This window comes from Homalodisca vitripennis, chromosome 1, assembly GCF_021130785.1.
Source record: "Homalodisca vitripennis isolate AUS2020 chromosome 1, UT_GWSS_2.1, whole genome shotgun sequence".
NCBI lineage: Eukaryota > Metazoa > Arthropoda > Insecta > Hemiptera > Cicadellidae > Homalodisca > Homalodisca vitripennis.
This window is the reverse complement of record NC_060207.1, coordinates 93,295,145-93,312,474: the sequence shown is the minus strand read 5'-3', so window position 1 is coordinate 93,312,474 and position 17,330 is coordinate 93,295,145. Positions and strand designations below refer to the sequence as shown.

General features: G+C 31.7%; 1 protein-coding gene across 3 annotated transcripts in view; it reads left to right on the top strand.

Annotated features, from left to right (window-relative positions):
• The window catches only part of LOC124366702 (rapamycin-insensitive companion of mTOR-like), a 94,208-nt gene extending 79,030 nt beyond the window's left edge, over positions 1 to 15,178 (top strand). For all 3 annotated transcript variants that reach the window (XM_046823314.1, XM_046823311.1, XM_046823304.1), the window contains 5 exons: positions 153 to 275; positions 7,232 to 7,358; positions 11,543 to 11,681; positions 12,037 to 12,121; positions 13,739 to 15,178. In XM_046823314.1, coding sequence (XP_046679270.1) covers positions 153 to 275; positions 7,232 to 7,358; positions 11,543 to 11,681; positions 12,037 to 12,121; positions 13,739 to 14,949 — 1,685 coding nt within the window. In that variant the 3' untranslated portion in view covers positions 14,950 to 15,178. The remainder of the gene's footprint in view (positions 1 to 152; positions 276 to 7,231; positions 7,359 to 11,542; positions 11,682 to 12,036; positions 12,122 to 13,738) is intronic.
• The last annotated feature ends 2,152 nt before the right edge of the window (positions 15,179 to 17,330 follow it).

Here is a 17,330-nt window from a genome sequence, read left to right as displayed (position 1 = left end):
TCCATTGAGAAAATGTTGGGTTACTTACCTAGAAATTTAAAACATAAAATGTGTAAATTGATACAACATTATTAGTGTAGATATTCATGATTGATTCTTGTCCATTTGTAATGTCTTAACTGCAAATTGTCCTAAAGTAGTTTGGATTGCAGAGACTGAGAGCAGTTATGGTGGTGCTGGAAACGATGGTGAGAGTCCAGTCATGGTGCAGTGGCAGAGTAAGGGTGGACTGGAGGGCATCACCAGTGTAGATAGTTCCAGCACTGACATCACAAGTACGTACATAAAACATTGTTGTTCTATAAGTGTTTGTTTCGCTCTGTATTGCTAATATTGTATAATATAATATATGAATCATCATATAAACAGTTTTTGTATTGCCAGTCCCATAATTCTTAGTTCATTTAGCATAAAATAATTATAATTGTTAACAAATGCTTTTAAGCCCTGATCCCAAAAATAGTAATACAATTAAAACTTTTTTAATTGGAAATAAATACTCTTCTACTATATGTACGGTGAATTAAAACACTTCCAGTGAAACCTATATATTCATGAACATAGTAAATGTATACCTTTTTAGCTTATCATTAGCCAAGAAAATAATACATTAATCGGTATATTCCATAGAGCATTTATTTAGATTTATCATCTTTTGGATTAAACTTCAAAGAGCAAACACTGCCTATGTAGACATTGTTTTGCGTATTATTCATTAGTATTATTAAAGGGAGTAAACCACTTAAAACTCAATTTTTTTTGTTTTTTTTCAGTTTTTAAGTAGCCTGAATGTCATCTATACAATAATATACAACATGTATATGTTTTATTATGGTAAGTTAGCTTAAAAAAATTTTTTCTGACGGATTGCACGCATACTTCAGCCCTCACAACCAACAACTGAGTACGACGACGAAACCGAGCGTGCGTTTCTCTTACACCAATGCTGGTATTTCTTTCTTACAGTACTACTTAATTGGTAATGCTACAAGATCAACAATGTTTTAAAGGCATTGAACACCATGGTTTCTGAGTGCTAAATTTTTTGTGTTTACAGTTTTTGTGATGGTGTTTGTGTTTACAAGAAGCAAATCATTATTATTCAGTGTGAAAACCCTAGTTTTACTCTTGTGTTCACTTGATTTTACATGTAAATACTCGTGGAAAGTGTATAAAATGCCAAGATTAACACTTTGAGTGCTGGCCCCAAATAACATGCAACTATGTAGAATGCTGGACGTTTTTGGTGGTTTTCACAAATTTATTTAAAAAAAAGTATTTAAGATATAAGAAAAATATTTACATGCCTTAATTCAGCTTACTTTCGTCTTTATTTTAACGTGAGATTGTTAGTGTTTTTTTCAAAAACTACACATAATAACTTTTTTTGAAAAACATATATTTTTGAAAAAAAAAATTATTTTTTGAGACAGTTTTTTTATCTAAAAAACTAAACTAAGTATATATACAGTTATTTACAATGGCCCATTTACAAATATAAACTGTCCTTTGAATAATACAAATCATGTTTTTATGTTTTGTAGTTTTTTGACAAAAAACTATGCCGACATGTTGATGCGTCGGCATCACTTTCGCCGTCAGTACTGTTTTCAGCATTTGTAACATAATAACATACCGTGTAAAATATGAGTATATTTTCATTTTATTCATATAAATAGAATATTAGTTGAATAAAGTTAATTTATTTTAATACAAATTATAGTTTGATTTACGAAAACAATAACATAACCAAACTTTTAGACTGATGTTTATATAGACTTATTCTTACCTGAAATATGTGTCTCATCTTCTTCCATGAAATCAGGATCGATGTCAGAATCGTCAAAAATACTATCAACCCCAATAAAACTATCTTCATCTAATACATCACTGATCGCAACCGTCGTTCAAGCTGCGATAAGCCATGATTGCGACATCGACTGCCGGCTGCAACGAACGTCACGTCAGCGGCACGTAAACAATGCGACCGAAGTCGCTTTGTCATTAAGCTCATTCAATACATCTGACGCTTTCTAGCGGTTAATTGTGTTACTAAAAACCCAAATAACATTGTAGAGTAGGCAAAACCCGTTTAAATACGGACAATGTAATATAATACCAATTGAAATGACAACCACGTAAAACTACGGGATTAGCATTCTTCGGAAGTTTCGCTGTTCCGTAAAATTACGGGATTAGCACTCTAAGTGTTAACAAAGATTTTTAAAAGGAGGAAAACCTTTAGATGGCACCTCGACAAAGCGACGCCAAGGTGTAGGCCTAAACCTAGTGATGAAGCCAAAGTTCCAGCCAGAGAAAGTTCTTCAAAGGTAAAAATTAGCAACAGTACTAAAGAATATCACCAGTTTGAACATGAACAGTTTCAATATGATATCATAGACCTAGATACTGTACAAAAGGTAATTTCTGAAATAGCCATTTGTAAATATTGTCACAGTCCATTGGCCCTTTCAGTAGAAAACTAATTGGCCAAGCTTTCACTCTCACGTTATCATGCACTGACTGTGAAATGAGAGTCAGTGAAAGAAATAGCCAACTAACAAAATTAAAATTATGCTTTATTGATGAAGAGATGCTTTACGTGTATCATGTCAATATTCGCCCTGTATATGCGTTGTGTACATCGGAGTGGGACAAGAAACTGGACAAGTGTTCGCAGGCGCCATGACTTTGCCTAGGCCTTATAAATTTGCCAAATACAATAAAATACGATTGTCCTTGACTCAGATGGTATGCCTAGAATAGATGAAAGAGGCAGCTGAAACATAATGATGGAGATCGACCATCATGTACCTTCAATGGGAGCTGGCAGCGACATGGTTTCTCATTGCTCAATTGTGTTACCTTAACCAGTATAACAACTGGACAGGTAATAGATACAGAAGTAATGTCAAAATTCTGTCAGTGTAAAGGGAGATGAGACAAAGATCATGGGTCTAAATGAATTGCCATCTATTCTGGCACCAGGTCAAAATTCTGTCAATGTAAAGGGAGATGAGACAAAGATCATGGGTCTAAATGAATTGCCAACTATTCTGGCACCAGGTCAAAATTCTGTCAGTGTAAAGGGAGATGAGACAAAGATCATGGGTCTAAATAAATTGCTAACTATTCTGGCACTAGGTCAAAATTCTATCAATGTAAAGGGAGATGAGACAAAGGTCATTGGTCTAAATGAATTGCCAACTGTTCTGGCACCAGCGGTGGCATGAAAGTGAAGGGAGGAACAAAAATGTTTAAACGTTCAGAAACAAATTACGGAATAAGGTATAAATTAAACAAATTATGGAATAAGGTAATATTATTTGGGGGATGGAGACTGCAAATGCTATGAAACTATAAATGAACTAAAACTCTATGAGCCCGATTTTGAAATTGAAAAAGTAGAGTGTGTGGGCCACCTCCTAAAGCGGATGGGTAAACACTTGAGGACTTTCAAACACAAGAATTCTTTTAGAGTTTTTATGTTTGAAAGTTGAGCTCTTTACTGATGGGAAGACTTTAGGTGCTAACTTATTTTAGGATATTGACTGGGCATGCTAATAATACTATATAAATTTTTTTATGGCAATTTTTTTATTTAAGCCAAAACAGAAAAAGCTCATTTTAGATTAGTAGAAAATGTAACTATATGCATGCCAAATTTTATTTCATAATTTTGTTTTTTTTTTCATAATGATTATTTGTTAAAAATGGAGGGGTAAATGAGATAAAATGAATAATGCATCAAAGCATTAAAGTGGATAATTAAATTAAATGTAATTTTAGTTAGTTAGTAATTTTAAATGTAACTGGGGACCTGAACATTAATGTTTTAAAAAGAGATAATTATTACAAAGACTTTGTGAGTGTACTTAAATCACACAATTTAGAATATAAAGTTGACTTTCCGACAAGAGTAACATTACAATCAGAGACAGCTATAGATAATATAATTAGTAATATTAAAGATTATGAACAGCAAGTAACAGGACTCATAACACACATCTCAGACCATGATGCTCAATTACTTGAGATTTTTAACTTAAATATAAAAAAGAAAATTTCAAAAAAATACTGCAGGAATTTTAATCCAAATAATATTGTTACCTTTAGTAAATGTTTATCTCAGGAATCCTTTATGGAGGTATATCAGTCAACAATTAACACTAAGTATGAAACCTTTTTAAATATTTTTATGTACCATTTTAGTAATAGTTTCCCAAAACTTATGGTAGATATCAAAGATAAAAAAATTGATCAATGGATCACTGACGAAATAAAATGTAAGAAAAACGAAATCCATCAACTTGAAAAAGAATTTAGAAAAAATAAGGATGAACATTCTAAAGTTTTAATCAAACATTCCAAACAAGAATTAAAAAACTGTATAAATAGGAATAAGAAACATTTTTTTTATAATAAATTAAGTAATTCTAAAAACAAATCTAAAATGACTTGGAATCTGATTAAAACTGAGATAAATAAAGAATCAACTGCAAAGCAAAATATTAACATTGAACAAGATGGAATTTTAGTAAAAAACCCTATTCAGATAGCAAATTTATTCAATGATTTCTTTGTATCAGTAGTTGAAAAATCTGTTTTACCAAAGATTCCTCAGGGTAATAGTAACTTACTGTTAGAAGACAATTTTTCAACCCAATCTAGGTTTAAGTTTAAAACCATAACAGAAGAAAATCTTAAAAAAATAGTTAACTCCTTTGAAAATAAATTTTCTGCTGGCAATGATGATATTTCCATTGATATTGTAAAAAAAGTCCTCCCTGTTATATTGAAACCCTTATTGCATGTGATAAACTCTTCTATTATCTCTGGAATATTCCCTGAATCATTAAAAATTGCTAGAGTAGTTCCCATTTTTAAAAAAGGAAATCCTAATGATGTGTCATGCTATCGTCCTGTGTCATTGCTACCCATCTTTTCAAAAATACTTGAAAGAGTTGTTCACTTTCAGTTAGTAGATTATTTAGTAGAACACCAACTCCTAGATAAAGAACAACACGGTTTTCAGTCAGGTCGATCAACAATTACTGCAGGAATTGAGTTCATCCAAACAATAATCGAATCAGTTGATAAAGGGGAAAAAGTTTTAGGTGTATTTTTAGATATGACTAGAGCCTTTGACAGTGTGTCTCATAAAAAACTTTTAAAGTCATTAGAAAAACTAGGGATTACTGGAAAACAATTGGAATGGTTTGAATCTTATCTCAAAAATAGACAGCAGTATGTTGAGATTGAACATTCAATATCAGAATTTTCAGAAAAATACAATTACATCCGTAAGTTCAATTCCCAGAGACGAATAATTAAACATGGTGTGCCGCAGGGGTCTGTCCTGGGACCTCTCTTGTTTCTTTGCTACTTGAAGGGTTTACCTGGAGCGATCCCTGTTGGTAGTACTATTTGTTTGTTTGCTGACGATTCGAATATAACAATATCAGGAGACACTAAAGAAAATGTTGAAGTTTCATCATTTATTACTTTGTCAATTGTCAAAGAATTTTTGGATCATAAAAATCTCCTACTAAACTCAAGTAAATCTAATTTTATATCATTTTGTACAAAACAAACAAGGAATAAAATAAACCCACAAGTAGCTATAAATAACGAAATAATAGAACAAGTTGAAGTAACAAAATTTTTAGGGCTTTTAATTGACGAAAACCTAAGTTGGGATAAGCACACTGATCATGTGGTAGGCAAAATGTCAACAGGCTTATTTGCTCTGAGACAATTGGCAAAGTACTGTAGCTTGGAAACATTAAAAATAATGTATTTTTCTTTAGTTCACTCACATCTTGCTTATGGGATAAGCATATATGGAGCAACAAAAAAGGGAAATTTAGATAGAATTTTAATACAACAAAAGAAATCATTAAGAATTATGTGCAAATTAAAAAGAGAAGACTCAGTTAAACATCTTTTTGCTAATCTAAAAATATTAACTGTATATGGGCTCTATATTTTAGAAACTATGACTTACGTAAAACAGAACTTTGACCCGATTTTATCTGTAAATAATCATATTCACAACACTCGATTAAATAGACAGGTTGAAACACATCATTTAGATTTTTTTAAGAAAAAAACTAAATATATGGGAACAAAGTTTTTGTATATGCTACCAAGGCATATTTTACTGGAAAATAATTTATCTAAATTCAAATCTAAAGCGAAAGATTATTTAATAAATTTATCTCTTTATTCGCTAGATGAATATTTTCTCAGCTAGAATTAAGCAATTCTGACCTAACTGTTGTAAGGAATCTAGGAGGGGCCATTCTATGTTTGGTATAACATAATATATTTTAATATAAATAAAATCTATATTAAAGTCCTATCTAGTATTAAGTCTTGAGCATTTGTAATTTGACGCTATTTATTGTACCTTTGTACATAATATGAATAAAGAATGTTTGAATCTTGAATCTAGTTGCAAACGAATCACTTTGCTACAAAAATCGATGTAAAATATGTTTTGTTGATGATTATATTAAACAATTTTTCTACATAATTCAGCTCCTTAAAACACAGAGTATATTATAGCTTGATTAGACTTTTTTAACCAAACAGGTTACAATCAAGAATGAAGAATTTTATTGCCATTGATCTTTTACAAGTAATAGGCATTGTCAGTCGGTTACAAGTTACAATTATACTACTAAGTAATTTGATAATTAGATATTTCATTATTATAAACATTAAAGAAACTAAACATAAAACTGTTTACAAGAATGCATCACTTAATTGGAATAAATTCATTAGAATTAAGAAGGAATATAGATATTGTCTTCTAGATATTCATTTATAGTAAGTAATAAGGGTGATTAATTAACCAGTCAAGTATATTTTGTTAAAAATTATTGAAAGAGTTTGTTAAAAATTTGGAGATATTTATTTTGAAATAAGTCACTATTTTAGCCAGGTGTTTAGTTTTATCTAGCTTAGTTTTATATCTGGTGTTGTGTGAATGTATATCCTATCTGGGAAAAAATGAGTATGCATTAGATTTGTGTATAGTAAGATATGAAATATGTAATTACATATATTGTTACAGTATATATGTAATTACTGTAACAATATTTCCTCAATGATTGATCATAGCCTAATTAAGTGTGCAATTTGTAATGGTACAATGGCTAGCATTGACAATGAACAATAAAAGTAATTTATGTCAGCATACTTATTTTTGTTATTTTTGTTGAAGCCACGGGTCCACGTTCTGTTGGAGACAACTTCAAGAGTAGATCAGTGATTCGCAAGGAGATCCTCAGGCTGGCAGATCAACTGTGCAACCCTGTCTTGACCAGGACCTGCAAACAGTCACTGCTCCAGTAAGTAATGTATATATTATCTATGGATTACCAGGTAAACCTGCAGTTTGTTTGATTTAATGGTGATTTCCCCAGCGCATAGATTGGTAGCTGGTTAAACTGTTGAGATGCAGAACGTCAGAGTAAGAAAATAATGTGCTTTCTATTTAACAATCATGATAAAACCTGACTCAATGCGTTAGAGACCATTTCAATTTCTTTTATAAATACATAACATAATAAATACAGATGTGATTCCAAAGTTCCAATGTTAATCTCATTAGACTGTATTTTTGTTTAGTTTAACATCTTGACTGCTACGCCCATGTTATCATGTTCCAAACAGTTAATTTGCTACACAATGCCTGACAGCTGTAAGATGATACACTGTATAGATAAAGAAAAAAAGTGTAATTGGCATATTTATGGCCCTAATTGAAGCTTTTGAACAAGTTCATCGGAAAATATTAGTATGAGGAGTTACAGAGATTGCAAATAAATGGTTTAAGTCCTATTTAGAAGACAGATTTCAATATGTAGAATTGCAAAGCCTAAACAATAATCACTTTAAACTAAAAACTAAATCTGACCTAAAAAAATAAATTGGTCCCACAGAGTTCAATATTAGGCGCACTGTAACTTTGTATGCTACATTATAGATTTACCAATAAATACTGCAGCAATACTTGAAATAATTAAAGCATGTTTATATGCTGATGACGTTAATTTGGTTTTAGTTGGAAAAATGTAAATAAAATAGAAATCCTGGAATTTTTTGAAATGAAAAAAATTATTAATTATTTCATTGAGCATAATCTAACAGTTAACATATTAAAAACGAAAATAATTGGAATATGATTAAACCAAGTGTGTTAATTAATGCGGAGCCTGTTGATCAGACAAAAGTAACTACATTTCTAGGTCTTATAGTAGATGAGTGCCTCAGCTGGGATGCACAGATAAATTAATATGGTAGAACACAAAATAACCTCTGTTCTATATGCTTTGAGAACAATGTCACACCTTAGTGACCAAACTGTATTGAAAATGATTTATCATACACATATTGCCTTACGCATTAAATATGGTTTGGTATTTAAATATGGTATTTGTGTACATGGAGGGACAACAAAGAATAATTTGGATAAAATATTGGCATTACAAAAGAAAGCAATTGGAATAATAAAGAACCTTCATTGTAACAAATCAGTTAAATCACATTTCCCAAAATTTTAGTATTTTTACTGTTTATGGATATTACATTAGCACTTTCACAACATCGGCTTATTTCCTGATTTTTTTAGTTGCAATCAAATTTTTCGATAATAATGATAAAACCGTAATAGTTTTTTTACAACGTCTAAGTATAATGAGAAATTTATGTATGTTTTGCATTTTTGCACAAAAAAATAATTTCAATGTGTTTTTTCTTATACTCCAAGTGGTACCTAACAAATTAATTTACCTTACAAATTAAGTAATTGTGCATCCGACTGAGTGCACGATAGTCTAAGGTAAAAAGCGCGGGATCACATTTAACAAACCACCAAAGACAGGCAAAGAATAAAAACGCAATAATGAAATGCTTAGCAACATGTACCCCATCAGAGACACAAAATACTTTACAAAAGCCTGGTGTGTACCCTATCGGGCACATGATGGTAGTTGTGAAAGATCGTGTGTACCGGATGGGGTACACGTCGTTGTGAATGTGTTAATGAAACAATTTTATTTTCTGACAAGCAGCCTGGAGGTATAGAGCAACATCATGCTTATAATACAAGAGGGAAGGAGTTCTTAGTTCACTGTCATCACCAATTATATTTCTTTAGATATTTACCAACAGCAATAAAACCAGAAAGAGAGAACAAGAAATTTGAAACTTTATTGGAAGACCAGTTAATTAATTTAGCTCCTTATTCAATAGACAAATATTTATAAAAATAATAATTCAGTAATATATATGATTTAGGTTAAGATAGTTGGTAAGAACATTTTATGAAACTATTCATCTATACATGTATGTTGAGCAAATAAAGATGTTTTGATTTTATTTCTCATAGACAGTTACAAAATCAAATTTTAGATTTTAAATTAAATTTGATATTATTTAAGTAAGTATTTGACAAGGTTTCGTGGCCTAGAAACCCTAATATATGTAGCTGCTAAAAATTTAACTAAAATAGTTCGCTATATATATAACTACTTAGGAGAAACTAACTACTATTAGTTGTACAGTATTATAAAAAAATATTGATGTATTTGCTGTGGTGTGTGTAATAGGAGAGTATGATGAAGTAGGTAAGATAAGAAGGTTTAATATAGTTGTTTTGGTAAAACTGACTCATTTAAAATATAACAGGTATAATACAGAGGTAGTTTTTGAGCCAAATTGAAGTATTAAAAAACTGTTACGTTTCATAGTATAATTTAAATGTATTTACACATTTCTTAATAGAATACATGGATATATTGAAATGTACAATTTATTTTTAATTGCCTGAATAAAAGATAAGGTTATTGTGTGACCTATAGAGTAATAAGTGCTTTTTTACATTAGGCAATAGACTTTATTTGCACAGTTCATAGAGAATACCATTAGCGTCAAAGATACAATATTAAATAATTAGAAAGAAAAAACAATTTAGTTATGTCAGTTATCACATTAGGTTTATGTCAACAGTTCTCCAAGATAAAAATTTATTTATTGAATAAAATGGGTGTTTTAAAAGCCAGTTCTTCAGTGTTTTCTTAATATTTTCTTGAGACTTTATATCAGCGGATAGGTTTACAGTTATAGTTGAACAGCTTTGCTCCCATATAAGATGGCTTTTCTTCAAACTGAGCAGAATGGTGTTGAGGAAGAGTGAAGTCTGCAGCATAACGAGTATTATGTTGGTATACGTCACTGTCTCGTGTCAGGTTTTTCTTATGTGCGTAGGTTATTACATTGAGGATATAGAGTGACACTACATGTTCAACAAAAGCAGCTCTACAACTTTCTCTAGGCTGTAACCCAGCTAGTATTCTAATGCACTTCTTTTGTAAGATTAGGGTTCTTTGTATATTTAATGAACTAGATATTCTCCAAACTAGAATACCATCCCGAAGATGTGCCTCAAAAAGTGTGTAATATGCAGTTTTAGCAGTTTGAACATTGCTTATTGTTTTAATTCTTCAGATGACGTTTAGCCCGGAGTTTAGCTTCTTACAGAGACTGTCAACATGAGAAGTCCAGTTAAGATCTTTGTCAATTATAACATCTAGATACATTGCTACATCTACTCTCTATGCTAGATGTAGTTCCAACTTCAAGCTTCCGTCTCCCCATAATTAAATGTTTTGTTTTAGTTTCATTTAGTACCAGGCTGTTCTGGTGGCAGTATTGAGTAGCTACATTAAGTGCAATGTATGATGAAACTTCAAGTGATTCTGATCCTTTATTATTTAATAAAAGCACAGTGTCATCTGCGTAGATAATAGTGATTGCAAATTCTCCCAGATACGTGGGTAGACCATTGTGGTACACCTGAACCACACTGAACCTTGTGGTACACCTCTCGAGTTGGTTTGAGTGCTAGATCTCACTGAAGAAGTCAAACAAGTATTGTGGAACTGCAGTTAAATTAAACCAGGTTTTTCTGATTATCAAAATTATTTTAATAAGAATGTTGTTTTTTATAATTTGGTTTGGCAGACTCCAAGTTGTCAAAATTTTATAAGGGGTTTGATTAAGTGACAATCAAATACCTTGTCCAATAAAACAAGCAGTAACAACAGAATGAGAGGTGGTAATGCGGATACTGAATGTCTCAGATCAGTGGTGGCAGATGGAATGTGCTGGGCTGTCAATGTCAGCAGTTGTTGACACTATTGGACCTTCATTGCTGCCATATGTTAACTTATGTATTAATTATGACTTTTTTCTTTGTAATACTTGATTATATTATAATGCAAATAAGTTTTTATGAGAAAAAGAATCTTTGCATAAGTTAATAAAGTCTTACTAATTTTTATTGTTGATCCTTATTGTTTGCCTCAGATCAAGAATGAGGTCAGTTTCTTGAGTATTTTAGAATGGGTGTTATATTCTTGTAGTGATATTATTAATCTTAGTGTTACATTTCAAGAACATTTCTAAACTTAAGAAATAGTGGTTATAATTACAACTGACAATCATTGTTGTCTCTTTATCACTCTTGCAGGTTGAAACAGCAGTACAGTGATGTGTTCAACGATGTTTGTGTATATTCGGACATATGTGCAATTATGGCTTCAGCATCACTCAAAATCACTTCCAGAAGGTTCCTGCAAGAATTGTTCCTAGATGCTCCATTTTCTGAAGTAGGTTCAGTTCTATATTTTGGTTTCTGCGATACAAAATTAAAATTGTAGAAGTTTGACCATAATATATTCAGGTTTAATTAAAAATGTTTATGTATTCACTTAAAATTTGATTTCAAGTGATAAAACAATAATTTTCAGAAGAAATCAGCTTTTGGCATATCATCCTAATTCTTTGGTAACTTAAAAAAACATTAGATTTGCCTCAGTAATCACACTTTTAGACCATGAAAATAAAAGTAAATCTGACTTTGAACTATCTAAAGTGTATAGGGGATTTTACTTTTAGTTTTACCTTAAAGTTCCTAATAACAACTTTAATGTATCCTGATGTTTTATTACTATCTTTTTCAAGATCTACGAAGATCCACTTGCTCTGTTGAGTGTCCAGAACAACACGGATAGTGAAGATGGAACCATTGCAGAAAAAATTTCTTTGGGTGAGCATATGATTGTGTTCCATATGCAACTTTTTTTGCATACAACCTTAGAAAAACAAATATACCACAGAAATACATAAGAAAAACATGCTATAAGGAGGTGTGTGGCTCATGTTGTCTTCTCAAGTCCAGTGGGCTCACCTTTCGAATCGAGATCGTGTTAATGGCGCTAAATAGATTGTTCAAGGAAGTAGTAACGGTTGTCAGTAAATCTTACTTTATTTTGTTAGAGATTGATAGTCTATGGTGCTAAATAGCACTGGCTTTCTTTTCTGTAGTAAATTATAAATTCTGTAGACTTCACAATACTATTGTAGAATATACACTGGACTGAGGAATAGAGTAGTTTAGGCTTTTTTCTGAGGTTTAGAGAAAGATTTTTCCTTGTGCGATTAAGTATCGTTATTTTGAATTAGTTTATATTATGCTTAAGGTTTCTTTAATAAATAGTTCATATTATTTTATTTGGGAAGTTAATGCAATAATAACGCAATTCACATGAGCAAACCTGTATTTATCAAGTATTTGTAAATATTCTACACAGAAGTATTTATAAATAGAGAAACATATAAAAGTAAGGAATAACATTTTAATGTTATCTCAAAATATTTTAAAAGTACTTTGTTCCTAACCCTTTACACTCATAAGGGCACTAAGTGTGATCTCACACTCAGCTCGTATGAAACATAGATAGCTGTTCAACCATATGTCACTTTGTCTTGTATTAAAATGTCATTATTTGACCTTTGACCCTTTAAATGACTGGGACTTATATCCAGTTACCATTTCTTCTAACTTTAATCTTAAACCCTTTTTTATTGGTTGTTTTCCTTGTAAACATATCAAGTAGTATATAATTTGTTAAGATTTTACGTAATTTAAAAATATATTTTTGTTTGCAATATAAAAATAAAATTATTCTAAAGTAGGTCTCTAATGACAACAGAGAATAAACTATACTCAGATAAAAAAAAAGACAAAATGATGCTTGCTATGGTTTGTGCTACAAATAGTGAAATATTAATTTTGGTTCCGTATTTGGCCAAAAAATTGCAGAAATTTCCAACCAATCCTAGATAAGGATTAACTTTTATAATTGTATGATAGAATGGGCCATACATTGTCCAGCCTGATGAGATGAACGGTAAAACAGTGAGGGCCATTAAGAATGGCCCTGCAAGCTGAGGAACAGAACGTGATTATATATCGCAGACCTGACACAGAGGACAGCTTTAGCCATAATGTCTCCGTATATGGGAGGATAAAAACATAATTTTATTTTAAGTGCTAAGAGTTAAGAGATGTGTTGAATAATTTTTGCTTCAGCCTACAATTATTTTAAAAGGATTGAAACAAGCAAAAAAATAATCATTATCTTTAATGAGGTTAGCTCTTAAAACAGTACAATTTGGGATTGCTGATGTAACTTGCAGTACTTGGCACTCATTTTACCCTTTATATCTTTATTATTCACTTGGTGAATCTTCTCGTTTTCATTCATAAAATAAGTAATGGATATTTTCCAGAATATTAGCATTTTGTTTTATTTTGTAGTGATTTAATGGTAATCTTATTGAGTTAATCATAAAAGTTTGACTGATGTAATGATTTTTTTAGGATCTGAAGCGTCAGTTGTAGAGGATTCAAGTGCAGAGCCAAACACTTGGAAGAATTCAGGTACAAAGATGAACGGTTTCGACACAGATCAAAGGGGACAGGGTTATGAACTAGAGGTGATACTGGAGAGTGATGCCCGCAGCGAGAACAGTGACGTCTGTCGGAGTAGTGGTGGGTTGGAAGGGGGCCGCGGCCGTAGTTCGACAGGAGACAGTCGTTGCAGTGTAACACATCTCGAGGATGTGACAGATAACGTACAATCACAAACCACTGGAGAAGCAGAGTCCCATATAACTGTCTCCAGGAGTTCCCAACAACTCCGTAAAGAGTTTTTCAATGCCACTTTATCACCAGAATCTACGTCAAGTATGGATAAAGGTAAAGTTCCTAATTCTGAAAACAAAGCTGCTACAGAAAGTTTTGTATCTAAGGTCGCAGACTCTATTTCAAAAAGTCAGGGAATGCTTGAAATGAAATTAAATGCCAAGGAGGGGAGTATTTTACAATCACTTTCATTGACATCAATATCTCAGCCTGTGATCACATCAATAGACAGTTCCACATCAGAATTACAGACTTTCAGCCAAAGTGTTGACATTTCTGAAAGTAACGTAACACAAAATGAAAGTTTTGAAAAGTTGAAATCAGACAAGATTGAAAATAAAACTGTGAATCAACATCCAGTAGGGGATCGAAGTCCAAGGAGTTTGGAAAAACCCAAGCAAGATAAAAAAGAAAGGATACTCACCCAAGATATACTATCCAAAGAAACAATAACGTCAGTTAACAATGTCAGTAAATCACCTCAACCATTAGGTAAGTCAAAAAGATTAAACAATACAAAGCTGTTAACTCCTATCAAAAGTGAAATAACCTCTTCAAAAAAATCCAAAGACCAAATAACATCATTGAGTTCAGATCAGTCAAACCAAATTAAGGATGGAGTTTCCTCCAAATTGAAGACTGAAGTTAAAGTTGAAAGTTTAGTTATAAAAAAAGAAAATAATAAAAGTCCCAGTGTTGCTGATACTGGAAATGATGCATCTACGTCTAAGGCGTTATTAAAATCCACAAAATCTAATGAGACACCACTCAGCACAGGAAAACCTCCGATAGGTTCTGGAAGACAGAGAAGAAAAGCAACCACTAAAACTCCAAATAAGGATTCTCTAGAGACAGTAAAAAAGAAGTCAGAATGCGAAAGTAGATGAAAGTAACTCAGCCCTTGTAAAGGGCACCCATCATTAGTTCTTGTAAAACTAACAAGGTTTTAAAACCTGGTTTTAATCCTGGTTGCTTAGCAATAGCTTAAGAGCAAGTAGTTTTAGTTTTAACTTATTTTGTTAATGTATTTCCAATAAGAAAAAGATTCATGTAACATCTTATGAAAATAATAAGCTAAATCACAATAAAGATTTATAAAATCCACAAAAATGTAAACTGCTTACGCTTTTTTAATTGTATGAAATTTTTCTATAATTTTATTATTTAGTTTAACCGTTAACAATAGTAAAAAGAATTTTCAATTCTACCAAAACTTCAATAGTTAACCCATTGGCATGTTAATTATTAATAGTGTTTACAAATTACACTTGTGTTTCAACCCTCAACCCTCCATCTGATGACTATTTCACTTTAAAATGATAGGGCATTTTCAAGACGTTTGCATGGTTTGCTTAAAAAATTATAAAAAAATAGAAAACAGTGAGAAATTATCAAGTGTTGTACATCAAATTATTTGTAAGAATATGTTCTACAAGCTGGTTACAAAAATAAGAAACTTAACTTTTTCCCAATTTTTTTTCTTTTTTAGCCGGGCATAATGATAACAAAAATTAAAATTTCAACTTTGAGGTAATATCAGGGATGCTACAGGTCAGGGAAGTCAGGGAAAAAAAACAGGACTGGAAATCAGGAAAAAGTCAGGGAATCCGGTCTCAAGTCAGGGAAAAGTCAGGAAATTTTGACGTTGGTCAGGGAAAAATATAAAATCCCTTTACACAAATAAACTTACTGCTGCCGCGCCGAGTCCAAGCCTGCAGACGACGCGGCGCATGAAGCAGGCTTTTTTGCTTTTTTATATTTGCCACCCTGTTAGCCCCAACACCGCTTTTTCCCACCCATTAATTGCCAAAAACCCTGGGGGATTGCGTCGAAAAAAGTCAGGGAAAAATGAAAAATTTGGTCTGGAAATCAGGGAAAACTCAGGGAATTTCATTATTAGACTCCTGTAGCAACCCTGAATATATATGTACACTAACTTGTTGTATTCTAAATTCCAAAATATACAAAATGTTCCAAATTTAATGCTGAGTTGAAAACACATCACATAATTTCATAAAAATAAAAACACTAACACTAAGAACTTAAAAATAAAAAAATTGTTCGTAGGTCAATTTTGACTATTATTGTAATACTTCAAACTTTCAATGTTTTTGTCTCAATAAACCACTCATAAATGTTATTATTTTGGTTCAAATACAATCCTAAAAATATCTAATGTATAACAAAATTAAACCATGAGAAAAAAACATATAATTCTTTATATACATGTTTATATAACCCAAAATACATTTACATAGTCCGATTCAGATCCTGACTCCTTTGCTCTTCTCCTCCTCTCACTAACAATCACCTAAGCTCTTCATCTAAACAGTGCCTAATCGCACTACAACGGCTAAGTTCACTCATAATAAAACATAAACTAGTATTGCAAACGATTTACAACAGTCAAGACAGTAAACAAACATGTGCCGAGAACAATAACAGCAAACCAAAGCAAGAGCTGAACGCAACAGTAAAGGCGCGGTGCAAATCAGCTGATTGTTACATCCCCACTACATTCCTAAGACCACCAAATATTGATTCCAGTAATACTGATGGAAAGGGCATTTCTTCCTCTTTCGTACTATATAAATAACCAGCTTATCGCATATCTCGTTATAGTTGTTATATGACTCTAACTAAGGATCGCACTGTGTGACTCTATCAGTACAGACGGGTCTAATTGAGTCGCACCATGCGATCTTCTCAGATGAAGGGTTAAGTGGGATATGCCTTAATTATATCTGGTACAAAAGTCATCACTTATGAGAGCTTACTGTATATCCTGCATGAATGCACATGCTTGTTTACATGAATTGTGAAAGCATAAATATTCTCTAAAATCATCTGGCTGCAAAGAAAAAGAACTAAACTTCATACAAATACTGGTTTTATTGGGTTTTTTTTTATTTGCACCCTCTGTGTTTGTTTTAAATTACTCCCAGTCAAGTCTATAGCCAGACAGCTGATGTAAAAACCATGTAGTAAATACAGGTTGGTATATAAATTAATTTTAGTACTTTATTTAGACTTTAATTAATTTCTGAACATAAATGTTATAAAAATTGTTACAGGTTCTTGTTTACAAATATTAATATTAATTTACAGTCTCTTCCTTAGAACAAGTGCATGTAGTTAAAATATTTACTTAAACATGCACTTTCTTAAAATAAAGTAGTACAACAAACTAAACATGTATTTCAGAAATCAGTTTAATATTTGGATCAACATTTATATTTTATATAAGTTTTATGAAACAATATGCAAA